The sequence below is a fragment of the Vigna umbellata genome, chromosome 1 (genome assembly GCF_029865625.1).
Source record: "Vigna umbellata cultivar VRB3 chromosome 1, Vumbellata_1.0, whole genome shotgun sequence".
NCBI lineage: Eukaryota > Viridiplantae > Streptophyta > Magnoliopsida > Fabales > Fabaceae > Vigna > Vigna umbellata.
In genome coordinates this window covers 23,644,931-23,663,060 of record NC_142165.1, presented here as the reverse complement: position 1 = coordinate 23,663,060, position 18,130 = coordinate 23,644,931, and the positions used below count along the sequence as shown (strand labels likewise).

Here is an 18,130-nt window from a genome sequence, read left to right as displayed (position 1 = left end):
TTACTGGGATTAACAAATTGTAAAACTAGTTACAATAAATATCCTAAATAGATGAGTAATTAATATTATCATCAATTAGATATATGTAATATTTTTATATAACTAACTAAATGAAAAATTAACCTTCTATTAAAATTGTTTAATTTTACAAAATCTAAAGATTTACCAGATCGTATAAGAAAATGTTGATGTTTGCTTTTAGAAAATCAAATTAATATTAAAAAACTGTTAACAAATTATGTGGAGAAATAAAAGAATGCCGGTAACTGGAAAGCTCCTTCTATTTTATTTAATTTTAAACAAATGAAGAAGAGAGAGCCAAAGCTATCAAATTTAGCGTATAATTATTGGTGTATAATTATTGGTGTCAGAATTCCTGTAGTGTGATTTCTAGGCCCTAACATGAATCACTGGATTGGTGGAATTATGCATATTCACTCCATTTTTTCACTAGGAGTTGAGATTGGTGCTAAACTCTGGCTGAATGAGTGAAGAAACAGAACGCTGTTGGGAAGCTATGTAAGCATAATATGTACTTAAAGATTTTCCATACCCTTTTCGTTTAAAACCAATAATTGCCATAAAATATTAAGAATTAAGAATAAAAATAATAATTTATAATTTTAAAGGATGAAAAACATTTTTGCCTAAAACTAAACTTAATACTAAAATAATATAATATTAAGACATTAACATAATACTGATAAAATTTTGCTTTTATTTATGTAAAAGTCTTTAAAGTGACCTTTTAAAACATCAAGAAATATTTGTACAAACCGATTCTGGATCAACTTTTAAGAATTTATATCAGCTTTTCACCATGAAAAATACCAGTTCTTTTTCTAATAGCTAACAGGGTCACCAAACTGATCCAATTCAGTTTTGAAAAAAATTATAGCAACCAATCAAAAACACAAATTTGAAAAGCAAAAAATATACCAGAATAAATTCAAGGAAAAAATCATAAAACTTCTGAGTAAGGATTAGACCTGCCAGAGTTTAGTGAGTACAACTTAAAGGCAATTCAATACTGTTTTTTGTATTCAACTATTTTTTACACAAAGTTTTGGGAAAAATGCAATAAATAAAAAGGAAATTGAAATAAAGATTTATGAATCATCTCTTTTGGCTGCATGTTTGCAGGGAATCTGTTGGTTTTGATTCTTTAGCTCATCTCCAGCGACCAAAAAATATGCAGTGTGCCTGAAAAATAATACGTTAGCAAGGATAATCATTTGCCAGGAAGTGGGACTTTGGTTCAGAACATAAACCTGAAAAAGTTCATCATTTTGGTCTTTGAGTCATCATCTATATCTGGAGTACTGTCTAATGCTTGTTTCATGTGATGTAACCATCTCTCTGCAGCTTGATGCGTTACAGGAAATGGGCGATGTCGACCAATTAGAGCGGGATGTCCTGCCAAATATCAAGAGAAACCAAGATTCAATTTTCAAACTGCAGAGTTGCTAGGTAAGTCGAAGAATCAATTTCACTCTTCCCCAAGATTAGTGCAGAAAGTATATAGCCTTTTATATATTATGAATTGACCTTATTTGTAGTCGACGTTGGACTTTTAACACACTTTATCACGACAAGGCATATACATTTCTAACATAAGATTAAACATTAATAGATAGTACGATAGTGATCCAATAACAAATGGAATAATAAACCTAATAAACAACAAATTCTACTTAGACTCTAACTCATGACTTTGATATTATGATAAGAAGTGAATTTTAAGTATAACTCAACTTTACAATGTGATAGAGAATGGAGAGTTTATAGAAACCTAACACAATGTGAGTAAGGTAAAATTTGTTTCCACTTATATATTGTATATTAGTCATTTCTCTAGTAAATGTGTTAGGGTATAATGTGGGAGGTAATGAGAAGGAGAAGAAAGGTACGAGGGAAGTGAGGCCGAACGGTATTGACCCTAAAGGTCGAAAGGTGGAAGGCATGGAGAGGTATGGTCGAACGGTCGACAAGGGGGAGCGACTAGGCCGAGCGGTAGACAAGAGGGAGCAACCAGGACGAACGATAGAAGAGGGGGAGCAAGTTCGTCGAACGGTAGACAAGGGGGAGCGACCAGGCCGAGCGTGGATGAGAGGGAGCGGTAGACGAGAGGGAGCGACCAGGACGAGCGGTAGAAGAGGGGGAGCGACCAGGCCGAACGGTAGACAAGGGGGAGCGACCAGGCCGAGCGGTAGAAGAGGGGGAGCGACCAGGCCGAACGGTAGAAGGCGGGAAGCGAGTTGGCCGAACGGTAGATGAGGGGGGAGCGACTAGGACGAGCGGTAGACGAGGGGGAGCGACCAGGTCGAACGGTGGAAGCAGCGAGGAAGCATCCTAATTGCCGCAGCAGTTAGAATGGGCGGGAAATTAATTAGAGTAATAAGAGAGATATTCTGAGAAGATATTCAGCAAAGGATAATTAGAGTAACAAAGTCATATCTTAATATACTATTCCGTATAAGTTAAATATAGTAAATAAGGCTAAATATATTCGTATCTGTGTAAAATAAGACTGATTTATTATTCTTAATCATAAAAAATACATTATGATACTCTTTATTTGTAATAATCTAATTCTCCTAAAAAGAGAAATAGGGAAACTAGAAAAGTAAAATAAAGGAAAATAGGGATACTAAGAAAGTAAAATAAAGGGAAATAGGAAAACTAGGAAAGTAAAATAAAATAAAAGATTATATATTTATTTCCTCTAATTAGGAAGATTCTAAAGATATTATCTCAAATTACAACACTCCCCCTCAAGCAGGATCATACAAGATTGTATGAACCAAGCTTGGAATAGTCAAACTCAATTGTAGAGAACATCAATAAACCAAATTTGACAACAATGGACGAGGACGAACTAGCACCATGAAACTTCAACTTGGACAGCAATGGACGAGGGCGAACTAGCACCATGAAACTTCAACTTGGACAGCAATGGACGAGGGAGATTTCTATAAAAAATGGATGATGACTTGCAGCAGCAAACAGCAACAAACTATAAGGACTGGATTGTCATCAATAGTGGCGAACAACAACAAAACTTCAAGAACATGATTTCCATGAGTAACATATGGGAGGCCTTCAAAGGCTAACAACCACAAATCTGTAGGGACTTAACCACCCTGAACAATAATGAACCTTTAGGGACTTAATTGCCCTGACAACAACGAACCTTTAGGGACTTAACTGCCCTAACAACAAACCTTCAAGGATTTCACTATCCTAACCTTTAGGGACTTAATTGCCCTAACAACAACGAACCTTCAAGGACTTCATTGTCCTAACCTTTAGGGACTTAACTGCCCTAACAACAACAAGCCTTCAAGGACTTTATTGTCTTGAACAACAACAAACCTTCAGGGACTTGACTGTCCTAAACAGCAACAGAACTGCAAGGATTACACTACCCTGCAGCGGCACTAAACTTTTCTTTCCCTCACGACTGCATATGCACGTCAATGACAGAACGTGAAGCGGGAAGAACTGGTGAGAACTGATCCGTACTTGAGGACAAATATGAAACCCCTAACATCGAACGAGCCAAATCAGCAGCGGGCGGTCTCATGGAACAACTCTCAGTGAGCTGTTACAACAAGGCATTAGAACAACTCTCAGTGAGCTGTTATAACAAGGCATGGACGATGAAGAGAGCCTTGGTAGGAACCAAAAAAAAACACCAAATATCAAAGACACTTTGGAGGTCCAAGAAGAAAGTTATCGGCAGGGGCTGAAAAAATATTTTCCCTAACGGAAAACAGCGAAAACTCTTGATAAAAGAAAATGCGGCAGCAGCGACAAACTGCAGAGGTTGCAACAATTGACTGCGGTAACGACGACTGACTGCGCCGACGGCTGACTTCCCCTACACCGACTGTGGTAGGGGCGGAACGAAGCACTGTTGCTTGAGAACACAAGAGGTATGATCTTTTGAAGGGAAACAACAGAAGAAGCACTTGAGATCTAAAACAGAGAAAAATAGTTCTAAAGGGCTTGAAAGACCCTTCTCAGTTCTATCATTTATATAGATAAAAAACTGATACAATACATAGATGGAAGATGAAGAGATTGTCCTAGACTGCTAGGAACAATCATTATAGATACCCCAACACACAACTGCCTACTTTAGGCCCTGCTATACTAGGTAGACTTAATAATTATTCTAACACTCCCCCTCAAGCTGGAGCATACAGATTGTATGTACCAAGCTTGGAACAAATAAACTCAATCCGAGGTCCCCTTAACGACTTAGTCAACACATCTGCGAGTTGGTCATTTGATCCAACAAACTCAGTACATATTTCTTTTGACAATAATTTTTCCCGAACAAAATGACAATCAATTTCTATATGTTTGGTTCTCTCGTGAAACACTGGATTTGATGCAATGTGAAGAGCAGCTTGGTTATCACAATACATCTTCATACTCTGGATGTTACAGAAGTTAAGCTCTTGAAGGAACTGCTTCACCCATATAAGTTCACATGTTAATGAAGCCATTGCCCTATATTCAGCTTCAGCTGTTGATCGAGCCACTACATTTTGTTTCTTACTTTTCCATGAGATAATGTTTCCTCCAAGGAAAACACAATATCTAGTAGTAGATCGTCTATCAATAGGAGAACCTGCCCAATCAGCATCACAATATCCTGATACTTGAAGGCTTCCTTTTTCTTCATATAACAGCCCTTGCCCGGGAGCCTTTTTCACATACCTTAGAATGCGAATGATAGCATTCCAATGGCCAACACATGGAGCTTGCATAAACTGACTAACCACTCCAACTGCAAAAGATAGATCCGGCCTTGTAATAGTGAGATAGATTAGTTTTCCAACTAGCCTCCTATATCTCTCCGGGTCGGAGAATAATTCACCTCCTTCTGTTGTTAATTTCTGATTTGGATCCATAGGGCTATCAACCGGTCTACAATCAATCATGCCTGTTTCTTGCAAAATATCCAGAGCATACTTCCTTTGGGAGATTACAACTCCATCTTTTGACTGAGCTACTTCAATGCCTAGGAAGTATTTGAGGCTCCCAAGATCCTTGGTTTGAAAATGTTTACACAAGTACTCCTTCAATTGAGATATTCCAGCAGCATCATTTCCTGTAATAACTATATCATCAACATATACTATCAAGTAAACACATTTCGCGGGAGACGAATGATAATAAAAGACTGAATGATCTGCTTCACTGTGTTTTAGCCCAAATTTTTGAATAATGGAGCTAAACTTTCCAAACCAAGCACGTGGTGATTGCTTGAGCCCATATAGAGATCGGTTCAATTTACAAACCATACCAGACTCCCCCTGAGCAACAAACCCCGGAGGTTGCTCCATATACACTTTTTCCTCAAGATCACCATGGAGAAAGGCATTTTTGATATCCAATTGATGAAGTGGCCAATGACAAATGGCGGCCATTGCAAAGAACAATCGAATGGTAGTCATCTAGGCCACGGGAGAAAAGGTGTCACAATAATCAAGACCATAAACCTGAGTGTACCCTTTTGCAACCAGTCGGGCTTTGAGCCTATCAATGTCACCATTAGGGCCAACTTTAATGGCATATACCCATCGACAACCAACAGCCTTTTTGCCCGGGGGAAGTGGCACAAGCTCCCAAGTATGACTGTGGTCAAGAGCCTGCATTTCTTCAATCATGGCTTGTCGCCATCCAGGATGATCAAGTGCTTCTTTCACATTTTTAGGAATAACCACAGGAGATATTGAGGATAAAAGGGAATAAAAGGAGGGTGACACTCGGTGATAACTAAGAAAATTATAAATGGGATGAGGGTTGCGAGTGGAACGAGTACCTTTCCTGAGAGCAATGGGCCAACCAGAATCATCTTCACCAGGAGGCGTGACTGGAGATGGTGACGGAGAAGAATCTGAAGGAGGAGATCCACCATTTGCTGGAAGAGGATTACTCACCGGGGTACTGTGTCGAAGGATATCAGTATGGGGAGAGGAAGGTTCGGGAGGACCTTGGGCATGACTTGGACTGACTGAGGGATTGGAGATATTAGACTCAACCACTGGAAGAGGAAGGACCTGGGGGAGGATATGAACATCTTGAACAGAGGGCGAGAAGAAAGGTGTCTGTTCAAAGAAGGTAACATGAGCAGACATGTAGTACTTTTTGGTTTCAGGGGAGTAACACCTGTACCCTTTTTGAAGCCGAGAATAGCCCAAAAAGACACATTTGATCGCACGAGCAGAGAGCTTGTCGAGCCCCGGAGACATGTCGTGAACAAAACAAACACAACCAAAGACGCGAGGAGAGGTGTGAAAGAGAGGATCATTGGGAAAGAGAATGGAGAAAGGGACTTTATTATTGAGGGAGGAGGAGGGCATCCTATTAATAAGAAAACATGCAGTCAAGATGGCATCCCCCCGTGATGAACAGGAATATGAGCACTAAGCAAAAGGGTACGAGCCGTTTCAACCAAGTGTTTATTTTTTCTTTCGGCTATACCATTTTGCTGGGGTGTATGAGGACAAGTGGACTGATGTAAAATACCATGGGAGCTAAGAAGTGAAGAAAAAGTTAATGAGAAATACTCTTTAGCATTATCACTTCTTAAGACTTTAATTACATGACCAAATTGGTTCTTGATTTCATTCAAAAAGGATGTGAAAATGGGTAACAATTCAGAACGATCTTTCATTAGATAAACCCAAGTACATCTAGAATACTCATCAATAAAAGTAACAAAATACCTAAAACCAAAAGAAGAGACGCGACTAGGTCCCCAGACATCAGAATGAATAATAGAGAAACTAGAAGTACACATTGATTGAGACCTTTTGGGAAAGACAGATCTAACATGTTTTCCTAGTTGACAGGACTCACATTCTAAAGTCTGAAGTCCACTAAGTTCAGGACACATCTTTTTTAACTTTGACAAGTGAGGATGACCAAACCGATCATGTAACACTTTAGGGGGAAGAGCTGCAACACAAGATACCCGTGGGCGAGATCCAAAATGGTATAAACCTCCAGCTTCATATCCTTCTCCAATTTGTCTCCCCGAGCCACGCTCCTGTATAACAAAAGAATTTGAATCGAAAGTTATTGAACAATGTAACATTTTGGTTAACTGACTTAGGGAAATTAAATTGAATGGACAGTTAGGGACAAAAAGAACAGATTTCAGAGTTAGAGAGGGAGACAGGGAGACTTGACCGACTCCCTTTGAACAAGTTTTAGAGCCATTTGCAAGGGTAATGAAATGGGGTTTTTCTTGGAGGGAAAGGGTTGAGAACAATGAGGTATTACCAGAAATGTGATCCGAAGCACCTGAGTCAATTACCCATGAATTTAGACCTTCCATGGATTGAGACATGCAAGCTGTGGACGTACTTGGGGATTGAGATGATTGCGCCAAACTATTAGACTTTAATCGCAGATACTCTTGATATTCTTCCTCAGTGAACTTGGAGTTGGAAGTGGAAGTTTCAGCCTTAGAGATATTGACGGTTTTTGAAGGAAAGTCATGCAAGGAGTAGCAGTTTTCTTGGGTGTGACCCACCCTCTTACAGTAAGAGCATTGTGGACGTCCCCGACCTCCACGTCCTCCTCCTCTAGTGCCACGTCCTCCTCTTCCTCGCGTGGCAACCATGACAGATGGTTCCATTGTTTCATAAGCTTCCTGAGACTGAGGCACAGGAACACGACAGAGGAGCAGAACGGACAGAGGAGCTTCTGGACACACCAAAGTGAGATTTTGAGAGGCAGAATGGACAGAGGAGCAGAGGGCGACAGCTACGGAGGTGGCGCGGCGACTTTCCGGTGAGCAGAGGGCGGCGCGTGGACAGCACGCGCCTGATCGCAGCGCACAAAGAGGCGGCGCGTGGCGGAGCGTGGAGGAGAATCAGGCGAGCCCACCGGTGGGGTTGGCCGTCGCGTGAAGAGGCGAACCAGATCTGGTGGTCGCCGGACGGAACTGTGACGGCGGACGGCGGAGAACGGCGGCGGACGGCGGAGAACGGCGGCGGACGGCGGCGAACGGTGGTGGACAGCAGCGGACAGATGTTGTATGGCGGACAACCAAGTTGGAGAGCTCCAAACTGCAGTTGACAGTTGCAGATGGTGGCGAGACAGCCGCGGACAACGGCGAACGGCACCGGACAGGTGCAAACAGCAGTGACAGTGCTGGTGGACAGGAAACCAGAGCAGGATGAACCTGCTCTGATACCATGTTAGAAGTGGACTTGAGGCCTAACTCATCCCCACAAAACCGGCTTGTAGGGTGAGGTTTGCACCTCACTTATATATTTTAATTTGGCCTTATCTCTAGTCAATGTGGGACTTCCAACACACCCCCTTCACACCGAGGTATAGACATCTCGTGCGTGACAGTAGAAATTGGATGGTCCGATAACGGCCCGATAGCAGGTGGAATAGAAGAATAGAATGCCCACTTAGAACTCGCTAGGATAGGCTCTAACCATGGCTCTGATACCAACTTGAGATCTAAAACAGAGAAAAATAGTTCTAAAGGGCTTGAAAGACCCTTCCCAGTTCTATCATTTATATAGATAAAAAACTGATACAATACATAGATGGAAGATGAAGAGATTGTCCTAGACTGCTAGGAACAATCATTATAGATACCCCAACACACAACTGCCTACTTTAGGCCCTGCTATACTAGGTAGACTTAATAATTATTCTAACAGAAGCCATATGACAAACTGCAGGCATTCAAAACATTTCTTCTCCCTAGACTTCATTCTAAAGGAATGAGAACAATTTTTCCTGAAGTGTCTCCACACTCATAACACTTTAGACCTTCTTGATTAGTCTGTTGCAACCAATCATATGGCTTATTCTAGAGTTTCAATTTAGAAGATCATCCATCTTCTATTCTGATCACATAACTTGGATCAACCTTCAGTTGCTCTACAACTTTGGCTTTCTCTATTAGAGTTGGAAACTCTTGAATTCACATAGGAATGGTAACCTTCTTCAGTTGATCCCTCATACCTCTCTCAAACATCCGACATTTCTACACTTCAGTAGCATTCTGAGTACAAAATCTTGCTATATAATCAAACCTAGCCTCATAGTCGTGCATGGAGATTCTTCCTTGTTGCAAGGTTATGAACTTTGCATCCCTTTCAAATTTATCGAGAAAATAATTCTCCTAGAACCTCTCTTTGAGGTTTTCCTAATTTGCATTCTCTCTTTGAGCTTCCATCATTTGTTGTTTGCCAACCCACCAGTACTCAACTTCTTCATTCAAAAGGTAGGATGTGAACCCCAACTTCCTTTCTTCAAGACAAGAGATGGCCATAAAGATCTTCTCTATCTCTTAGATCCAGGAATCAACCTGGTTTGGAGTATCCTTCCTAGTAAACTTAGGGGGATTGTGTCTCATAAACTCGCCTAAGTTAGGCTGATCTTGGGGTCCAGCGGTTGCTTGCTGCTGCTGGATAACATTAGCCATTATTTTGGGATTTTCCATCTCTAGTAGAGAAAGCCAAAACTGTAGAGCAACTGAAGTTGGATCCAAGTCGTGTGGTTAGAACAGAAGAGGGAGGGTCTTCTAAAGGGAAATTGCAGAAAAATCCATATGACAAGTCACAGTAGACTAATGAAGGAGGTCTAAAGTGTTACGAGTGTGGAGACCCACACTTCAAGAGAGATTGTTCTCAATTAATCTTGATGACATGATGTGAAACTGAGGAAACAATTTAATGGTTTTAGCGTATTGGGAGGCCCTTCATGAAGAATACAAAATCCCCTTGGAATAGGTGTTAGAGAAATTATAATTCAGAAGAGCACGGAGAAGGAGAAGGATAAAATGAGAATCTCATTAAGCATTCCCTACTTTATGTTCTCCCTTGCGCATAATAACCACGTAACCCATCCTCCATTTGGGCTCCAACCATTTCCTCATGGATCAAATTATAGAATATGAATAGATGCAAAACTGAAGTTACATACAAACTAATTTCAAGGAGTACTTAAAGTCCACTTTTAAGATAGTAAGAGAGTCTAGTTTAACAAAAATTGTTGACCTTATCACGTTCTATCGGAACACCATCAAATATTCTAAGGGAAATAATGAGTTAACAATTTTTTCAAAGTCTACTGAAAACTGTTCTACTAGCTGGCTACATGAGTCAGTAGATTTCAAATAATCAAATCAAATGCACTTTTTTCCTAAGTAACGTACGAACCAAACTCGATAATTCAGTTCATTTTACAAGAATAATAATAATTTAACATTGCAGGCACAAATATAACTGAAGTTATATTGGAATCAGCAGCAAATGGTAGGTTCCTAGAAAGCAAAACAATACCTCTTCTTTGGGAAAAGAGAGGAGGTCCACCCATTCGTTGCACGAAGAACTCGTATTGGTTTTGAATAGCGTCTTCTTTCTTAGAATTAGCGAATATTGAACGAAACCACTCTTCCTCTTCGGCGTATACCCTGTCCCAAGTCAAACCCCGACAAAAAATACATCATTCAAGAACTGAATAAAACACGGTTTGTTAAAAAGTGAACTTTCTCACCATGAGAACATATCTTGAGCCTAAAACTAGATATTAACAGACAAATAGATAGTAAGATAAGAAATAAAACCAACAAACAATAAATCTTAGTAAGATATACTCTACTTGATAGATAGACTCTACCTGATATTCAGATACTAATTATAATTTTTAAACCTAATTCAACTTTACAAAACCTAATTCAACTCAGGTATACTCTAAAATAGCCTTATCTACGTTACATTCAACATGATTAATTGAAGAAAACGAAGCACCTGTTGTAGAAATTGGTGGAGAGGTTGATGAAGGTTTGAAGGCCGAGCTTGTTAAAGAGGTTGGTGTTGTCGATGGAAAAAGCGTCGTCTATGGCAACCCCACTCCATTCGGAAGCCTTTTCTTGCAGACTCTGCATTTTTTTTTCGATTCAACGACAGTTATTCCCGTGAAAAACACGCATTGGCACTGAGATATTTATACTGAACTAGCGGGGAAATAATTATTGGAGAAAATTTTTAGATTTTTTTTCAATAGTTAATATTTGTTTCGTGAAAAAATTATCAAAAAATACTTAATAATCATTTGCTTTTTTGCCTATAAACGTTTTATGATTTTGTTTTCAGTCTGTAATCAAAGTTATAATGATCACAGTTTCAAAAACGTTTTTAGGATAAATAAGGATTTCAGTCTTGGTATTCTTATAACATTTTCAATTTCATTACAATATTTTGAATTTTTTCAATTTGATCCATTTTTTTAAAAATGAAATCAGCATACTCATGACGAATTTCATTTTTTAAAAATTAAATCAATAAAACAATAACATATAATATGAACAATAAATTATCATAATTCAATAGTTAACATGAAAAAGAATAATATCAACATTAATAGTAAAGGAGGCGTATTCGGTTACAGGCTTGGCGTATCCGGATCCAGGAAATTGTGCGCGTGTTTATTCGGTTCTAATGGCGTCGTATACGGATCTGTGGTTCTCCGGTTGCAGTCAGTGTTTGAGAGAGTGTAAAGCTTCGTGGGTTCATAATTTGGTTCCCCATAGCTGCATTCGTTCCTCCGTCGCATTCATTTGTTAGCAGAAGCATGTTAACCTTCGTGCATGGGCTTATGCGGTTATGATGTTGTTGGCGTCGCTGTCAAATGTGTACATCCCATGGAAGCAATGGTGGCTTTGGGGTTGAGGAGAACGCCGCAGAGGATGGAGGTGTGTTCCTACAACTACCGTTCAAGGCAAACAAAGACGTAGGTGGAGAAAGGGAGGAAGGAGAGGAGGAAGTTGTATGTGATGGAGAAGAGGATGGAGGTTTGTGCGGTGGAGGATATGTGGTGGTCTTGGCTGCAGCATAAGACTATGGACGAAGCAATAGTAAGGAGAGGTTGATGGATATGGAGGTGGAGAGGAGGAAGAGGACGGTTCTGTGGAGGGTGAAGGCCAACGTTTTGCATTGTTTTGGGTCGTAGGCTTGGCCGCAAATGGGTTCCATGAACTTGCAAAATGCAGCAGCAGCCCTAGAGTAACACAGGAAGTTGAAGGATATCGTTTTTAATGGCAGCAGGTGATGAGTGCATATTTATGTCCACATTTATGGTTTAAAATTAAATTTTTGATAGAATAATTGTGCTTAAATAATTGATTTTAAGTGAATTTGTGATGATTGGAATTGTTGGGTTTGAGAATTAAAGAGACGTAAAAAGTGAGTTTTAGCGCATAAAATATTCTTGGATGTTCTTACGTTTATTTGTGCAGCTGAAATTATAAGTTCTATTGGTCCAAATGGCAATTCAAGGCCCAAAATCAGATTTTATTTGGAAAATAATGTACAGATGGGCCAAACAGACAACGTTTACCCTTGCACCTTCCAATTTCCCTACATACACCCCTCTTATCTTAAAGAGGCCTAATACAAAGCTAAACAGTAACCCTATTCTAAATACACCTCCTAAATTTCCCTATCCATATCCTTCCTAAGCTAGACTCTACCAGATCATGCCACGTGTCCAAATCTTCCCCACAAAGATCTAGCCAATTATGTGCCGCCACCTCAGCCCTAACATGAGCATCATCTTCCACCTTCTCCACAGAAACCTTAGCCGCCAATGCCGCAAGCCGCCGTTCCGCTTCCGCCGCTGACGCAACCTCCACGACCACCATTCCCGCTAGTCGCCGCGGATACAGGTCAGGCCGTCACCATCAACCGCGCCGCCGCGTCGCTTCGTCACCGGACAGCTACCACCAAGGCGCGACTTTCTAGCACCATCTGCAACCTTGTCGCGCCGCTCCGCCTCCGTTGTGCATCACCATCGCACCTCCATCTTCGTCTTCTCCTCCGTTGCCGCAAGCTCTGCACCGCATCATCTGCAACCTCCGTTCATCTTCTTCGCATCTCCATGGTTGTCCGACACAACGTTTCTCACACGGCACCGTCATCGAGAACTACCACCTACACTCAGAAAAACCAAAGGAAACCCAAGAACCCAGAAATCACCATCACCACGGTCTCGCCATCACCACCATGAACCACGAGTGCGCCACCTTCTCGGAACCCAATCGCGCATCTCAACCGCAAAAACTTCTCGCGAGTTCCATCTTCTTCGCATCACCAACATCTTGTCGCCGTCGCACAGAGTCACCGTCCTCTTCTCCATCAAACCAGCAAGCTCCTCCTCCATTCGCCGCTTTTGAAACCTCCATATCCAAGCCGCGCCGCAGATCGCAACGTTCAACGCACATCACCATCAATACCATCGCGAGTTCTTCATCGCCCAAGCAATCGCAATCGCGATTCCGCCCTGGACGCCATCAACGAACATCCGCGCCGCCGCGAGGTTTTCATATCGCCTCCGTCACGTACAGTCGCCGTGCTCACCTCCTTGCCGCTGTCATCCATCTTCGAACCTTTAATTCAAAAGAAAAACCCAAACAGACACAGGCAGACGGCAGAAAGGGGAAGGCCTTTTCCCCAATTCTGAACCCTAATTTTGGGAAGGAAGAGGGCAGCCACGTGGCGAGCTCCCATTGGTGCGTCCTACTCTGGTCAAAGCTAGTCAATAAGCCTTCTCTGATCAACTGAGGGGCTTTCTTGCAATTTCAGAAATTCAGAATGGGCTAAAGTGCAGATAGAGGAAATTTCAGGGCATTTCTGTAATTTTAGAAAGTCAGAAAAGATAAAAAAATAAAATTCAGTTGTTGAATTAATTTAAATTGGGAATATCAATAGAAAATATCTTCCAAATAATGTTATAATTATTTAAATCTTTTAGTTATTTGGAAGATATAAGATAAAAGATTTCATCAACTGAATATTCAGAGTCCAAGCCCAATCAAGCCTATTTAAAGAGACCCAGGGGACTTCACTTCATTCATTCTCTCATACTCCTCTCACTTTTCTTTCATCTTGTATTCAACTCCAATCATGGAGAGCTAAGCATCTAGGGCTATTCTACTGTAATTCCAAGACGGATTCTAAGGTTATGTTCAGTTAATGCAATTGTTTACTTTGATTATTGATTTAAGTTGTTCTCTCTATGTCTTTCATCTCTCTATCTTATTAAAAGCAAAGATTTTTGCATCATAATGTGTTTGAATCTACATGCATATTGATTATATGAATTTTAGGGTTTCTAGGTTTAATTGAGAATTTACTTTGATTAAATTTAGGAACTTTCATATAATTAAATGGTTTTTATTATCAATTGAGGATGTACTTTGGTTGGTAGTAATAATTTCAAATATAATCAATTGAGAATTTACTTTGATTGATTAACTTTTAACTTGGTTAGGAGATTTAAGAATAGACATGATTAAACACAATAGAATTTGATTGAGAATGTACTTTGATTGAATTTATTGTGAATAATCTAGAAAGGTTTTGCATTTGATTGAGAATTTACTTTGGTTAAATGCATGATCGCCCTCAAATTAATTGAGAATGTACTTTAATTAATTTGAAACTTAAACAATAATCAATTTAACAATTATCCGTGAATAACCGATGACGAATCTATCTTGGAAAAGCAGTGGAATTAGCCTATTTAATCATAATTGTTTTTAAGTTTATTATTTGTTCTTTAAACATTCTCCAAACGTCATTTTTATTCCTAAGCATTGCATAGCATAAGAGTTAGATATTCAAAAGCAATTCTGTGTTCGTTGGGAGACGACTCAGGGTTACTTTAACCCTATCTACTTTATTGAATACTACTTGGCAATACTGAAGTTGTCTTGAAAAGTAGTATTAATTTGATCGCTTCAACGACAACTTATCAGCAGGCTAACCCTTTGTTTGTGTTGCACGTTTTTGGAACGAGAAGGTGCATTTGGTAAGCTAAGAAGGTGATATGAGGGATAAGTACCTTGTCCAGGTTAGGGAGATATCTTCTGTCCATTTCGTTTTTATTTGTATTATTAAAGACAAGCTTGTTCTTCCAGTTACATGTGTAGCTTACTGAAGTTCATTGAAAAAGCATATTGAACTTTCTCTTATACAATCATTAGAGCATCTTTGAGGTTGAAAAAGCTTGGTGGTTGTATGTTAAAAATTTTCATCTATATAACCTAGTTGACCTTCCTATGTTGATGTGTTGAGGCATTATGTGGAGTTCAGACACATGATGTAGAGTGAATTGAAGGTACATGTTTAACAAAGTTTTATATTTTTTAACCATTATATGATATAAGATATTGATGTATTTTTTTTAACAGGTTTCGTTTGGAATTGTGACTCTTTTATTTCAATATTGACAATTGAAATTACCATCTTATTGGGATCTTACTACGTTCCCAAACCGAGATCCTACGTCGCACCCCGACATTCACATACATAGAGGGCGACATATATGAAATGTTGAGTGGTATGAATATTCTTGATGAAAACTTGCTCAAACAATGTTATGACTTCTTATGTAGAAACCCCACATGTACAAAAAGGTTGATAGGACTTCCACCACACAAGAGGTGGAATAAGTTATGTAAAATGATCTTGGGTGATGACGGTTAAAATGCCATAATTAATTACTTGTATTACTATTATGACTTTAAGATGTACCTGCTTTGTAATTATGACTTAATTGTTTTTGCTTGTTGTTATTATTAATATTGAATAATTTGTTATGACGTAATTTGTTGTTGATATTATTTATGGTTTTGTTGAAATCTTTGTGAAATGACCTTATCATCAACCAAATGGCCTAGAAAAAGTCGTAAGGGAAAAGAAACTACAACTGAGGCAGAAGTTGCTACCTATGTCAGACCATCTGTTGTAGAACAATTAGATCAACGTTGATTCTTCAGTCACAGCCATCAGATGGAAAACTATGCAACTGATTTCTACACAAGGAATATTGTGCATCCAAAAAATTATGAATTTCGAATCATTTGTCGGTTCAACCTTATATTTTCAACATCATCTTCTATTTCAAGGAGTGGTTGAATTTTTTACATTACAAGGACCCTTCTATCCGGATTTGATAAAAGTTTTTTTATTCAAATCTGAAGATTTCTGGAAATGGATATTTGCTTAGTAAGGTCAACAAGAGAAGAATTAGATCAAAACCTGCTAATTGGTTGAATGTTGCTAATATGAAGTATGAGGGTCAAAAATTATGTTATTCAAATATCCTAGATGACTTTCCCTATGACCGGGAGATGGCGTTAGCTACTATGGTTAGACTAGAAATGCATGGTCACCATGTTAAAACGGTTGGTTGTTTGAATATTAATGATAGACTTCTGCATTATGTTATTGTGCACATGTTGACTCCACGACCTGCAAATTTTGCAAAGTGATTGCAGGAAGATATCTTTATGTTATGGGTGCTTAAAAATAATATAGCTATCAATTGGCCTAATCACATCATGCATCATATGCTTAAATGCAAGGTCGGTGACACACCCCTACCATACGGTGTCCTTATCACCCAAATCATGCAATATTGTGGAGTACATGTTGATGTCGATGCTAGCACTCATATTGGAACCAGACATCATTTTTCAATAAATTCTTGTAAAATGTTGAATATTGTTAGTGTCAAACGGTGTTTGACAACACGACGTCGGTGATGATGACGACGAAAAACAACCACACCATCATGACAACCCTGTGCAATCTCCTTCACATCTTTCAAATACTAATATGATGACTCAAATGTGGAAGGGGGTACAAGACTTGCAACAGAGAATGCAGGGTATGGAACAAATGCATGTACGGGTTCAGCGGATTGAAGATAACTTGACAAACCTATCCCTCAACATGAACCAACAATTTGCTCACCTGTATTAAAATGTGAACTTAATTCTTCATCATTTAGATGATTAAGTTGTTGACTATTGAGTGAATGTATTACACGACTTTTTTGCTTATATTGACTTATATGTTTCATAACTTACATTACCTATTTTTGAATGTTATTATGTTTGACATTAGTTTTCATACTTGTATTTATCCTTTAATTATTTGTTTCTTCAAAATTAATCAATCTCACTTCCATGACAAATAAATTCATACTACTTGGTATAAAATTATATTACAAAGAAATACTACATTTAAAAATAAATTCATTTTACTAACTTATAATTTTGTTTCTTTTTAAAAATTATTTTTAATTTTTTACTCTTTATAAACATTTTTTCAATTAAATATAACATTAAAAAGTAACATTTTATATTACTTTAATAACTAGGGGCATTTTGATAATCTTTAATTTTTACCAATTAAACAAATTTTTTAAATATGTCACATCAATCAAATCCTACACTAATTCTCATAAACTTTACTTCCAAATTCACTCTCAATTACCTCCAAATCCACTAAAACAAACAACAACAAAATTTACCCTCAAATTCATTCAATCACTCTCCCCAAATCATCTCCCACAAATCCTCATATTGAAAAAAGTATTAGTTATTCTTTTCACATAGAGAATAAAATGTTCTCTTACTCTATCATTATTATTTAGTAACTTTTATGCATTACAACTAAATTTCACTTTGTCAAAATAAGGATGCTTTTAAATCATTCTCTATTTAGAGAAAATAAATCATTTTTAATTAGAATTTGTCTAATTTATCATCATTAAAAATGTGATCAAAAAATTCTTGTAATATATGATTGGTGCACTTTTCCATATATTTTAAAAAATGATTAGAACAATTTAATTCCACATGCTAGTAATCTGTTATGGGATTTCTTAAAAACTAAAATAAATATATTTTATCCGAAGTCTATTTCTCAAATTAAGGTATCCATGGCATGCATGCATCAATTTGAGTTGATATTAAAGCATAGAATTGTAGAAACTTGAAACCAAAAATTAAACTATACCAAATAAATTAACAACTAGTCTAAAATTGTTCATTCATATATTTCTTGTCTTTTCAATCTTAAAATGTACTATACAATTAACGACAGAAATGGAATTTGTTTAGCAATTAATTATCATGTATTCGATAAGTAGTTAAACTAATATTATTGCTAGCTTTCGTACTAGTATTATTAAGTTATTACAAATTCAACACAATTAGAAGGTTATAATTATAAATTATTGTTCTAAACAGAATGGTTTTACCTTCTAAGTTGACTAATCCAGC

The 18,130-nt window shown here is 38.3% G+C and overlaps 1 protein-coding gene across 1 annotated transcript; it reads right to left on the bottom strand.

Moving 5' to 3' along the window:
• Positions 1-948: 948 nt before the first annotated feature.
• Positions 949-10,994, bottom strand: LOC124826752 (group 2 truncated hemoglobin 3-2). The gene is made up of 4 exons (XM_088101189.1): positions 10,806-10,994; positions 10,338-10,468; positions 1,272-1,416; positions 949-1,203 (listed from the first exon to the last, which is right to left on the bottom strand). The coding sequence occupies exons 1-4, from the start codon at positions 10,940-10,942 to the stop codon at positions 1,110-1,112; spliced, it is 507 nt and encodes a 168-aa protein (XP_087957315.1). The 5' UTR covers positions 10,943-10,994; the 3' UTR covers positions 949-1,109.
• Between the last annotated feature and the right edge of the window lie 7,136 nt (positions 10,995-18,130).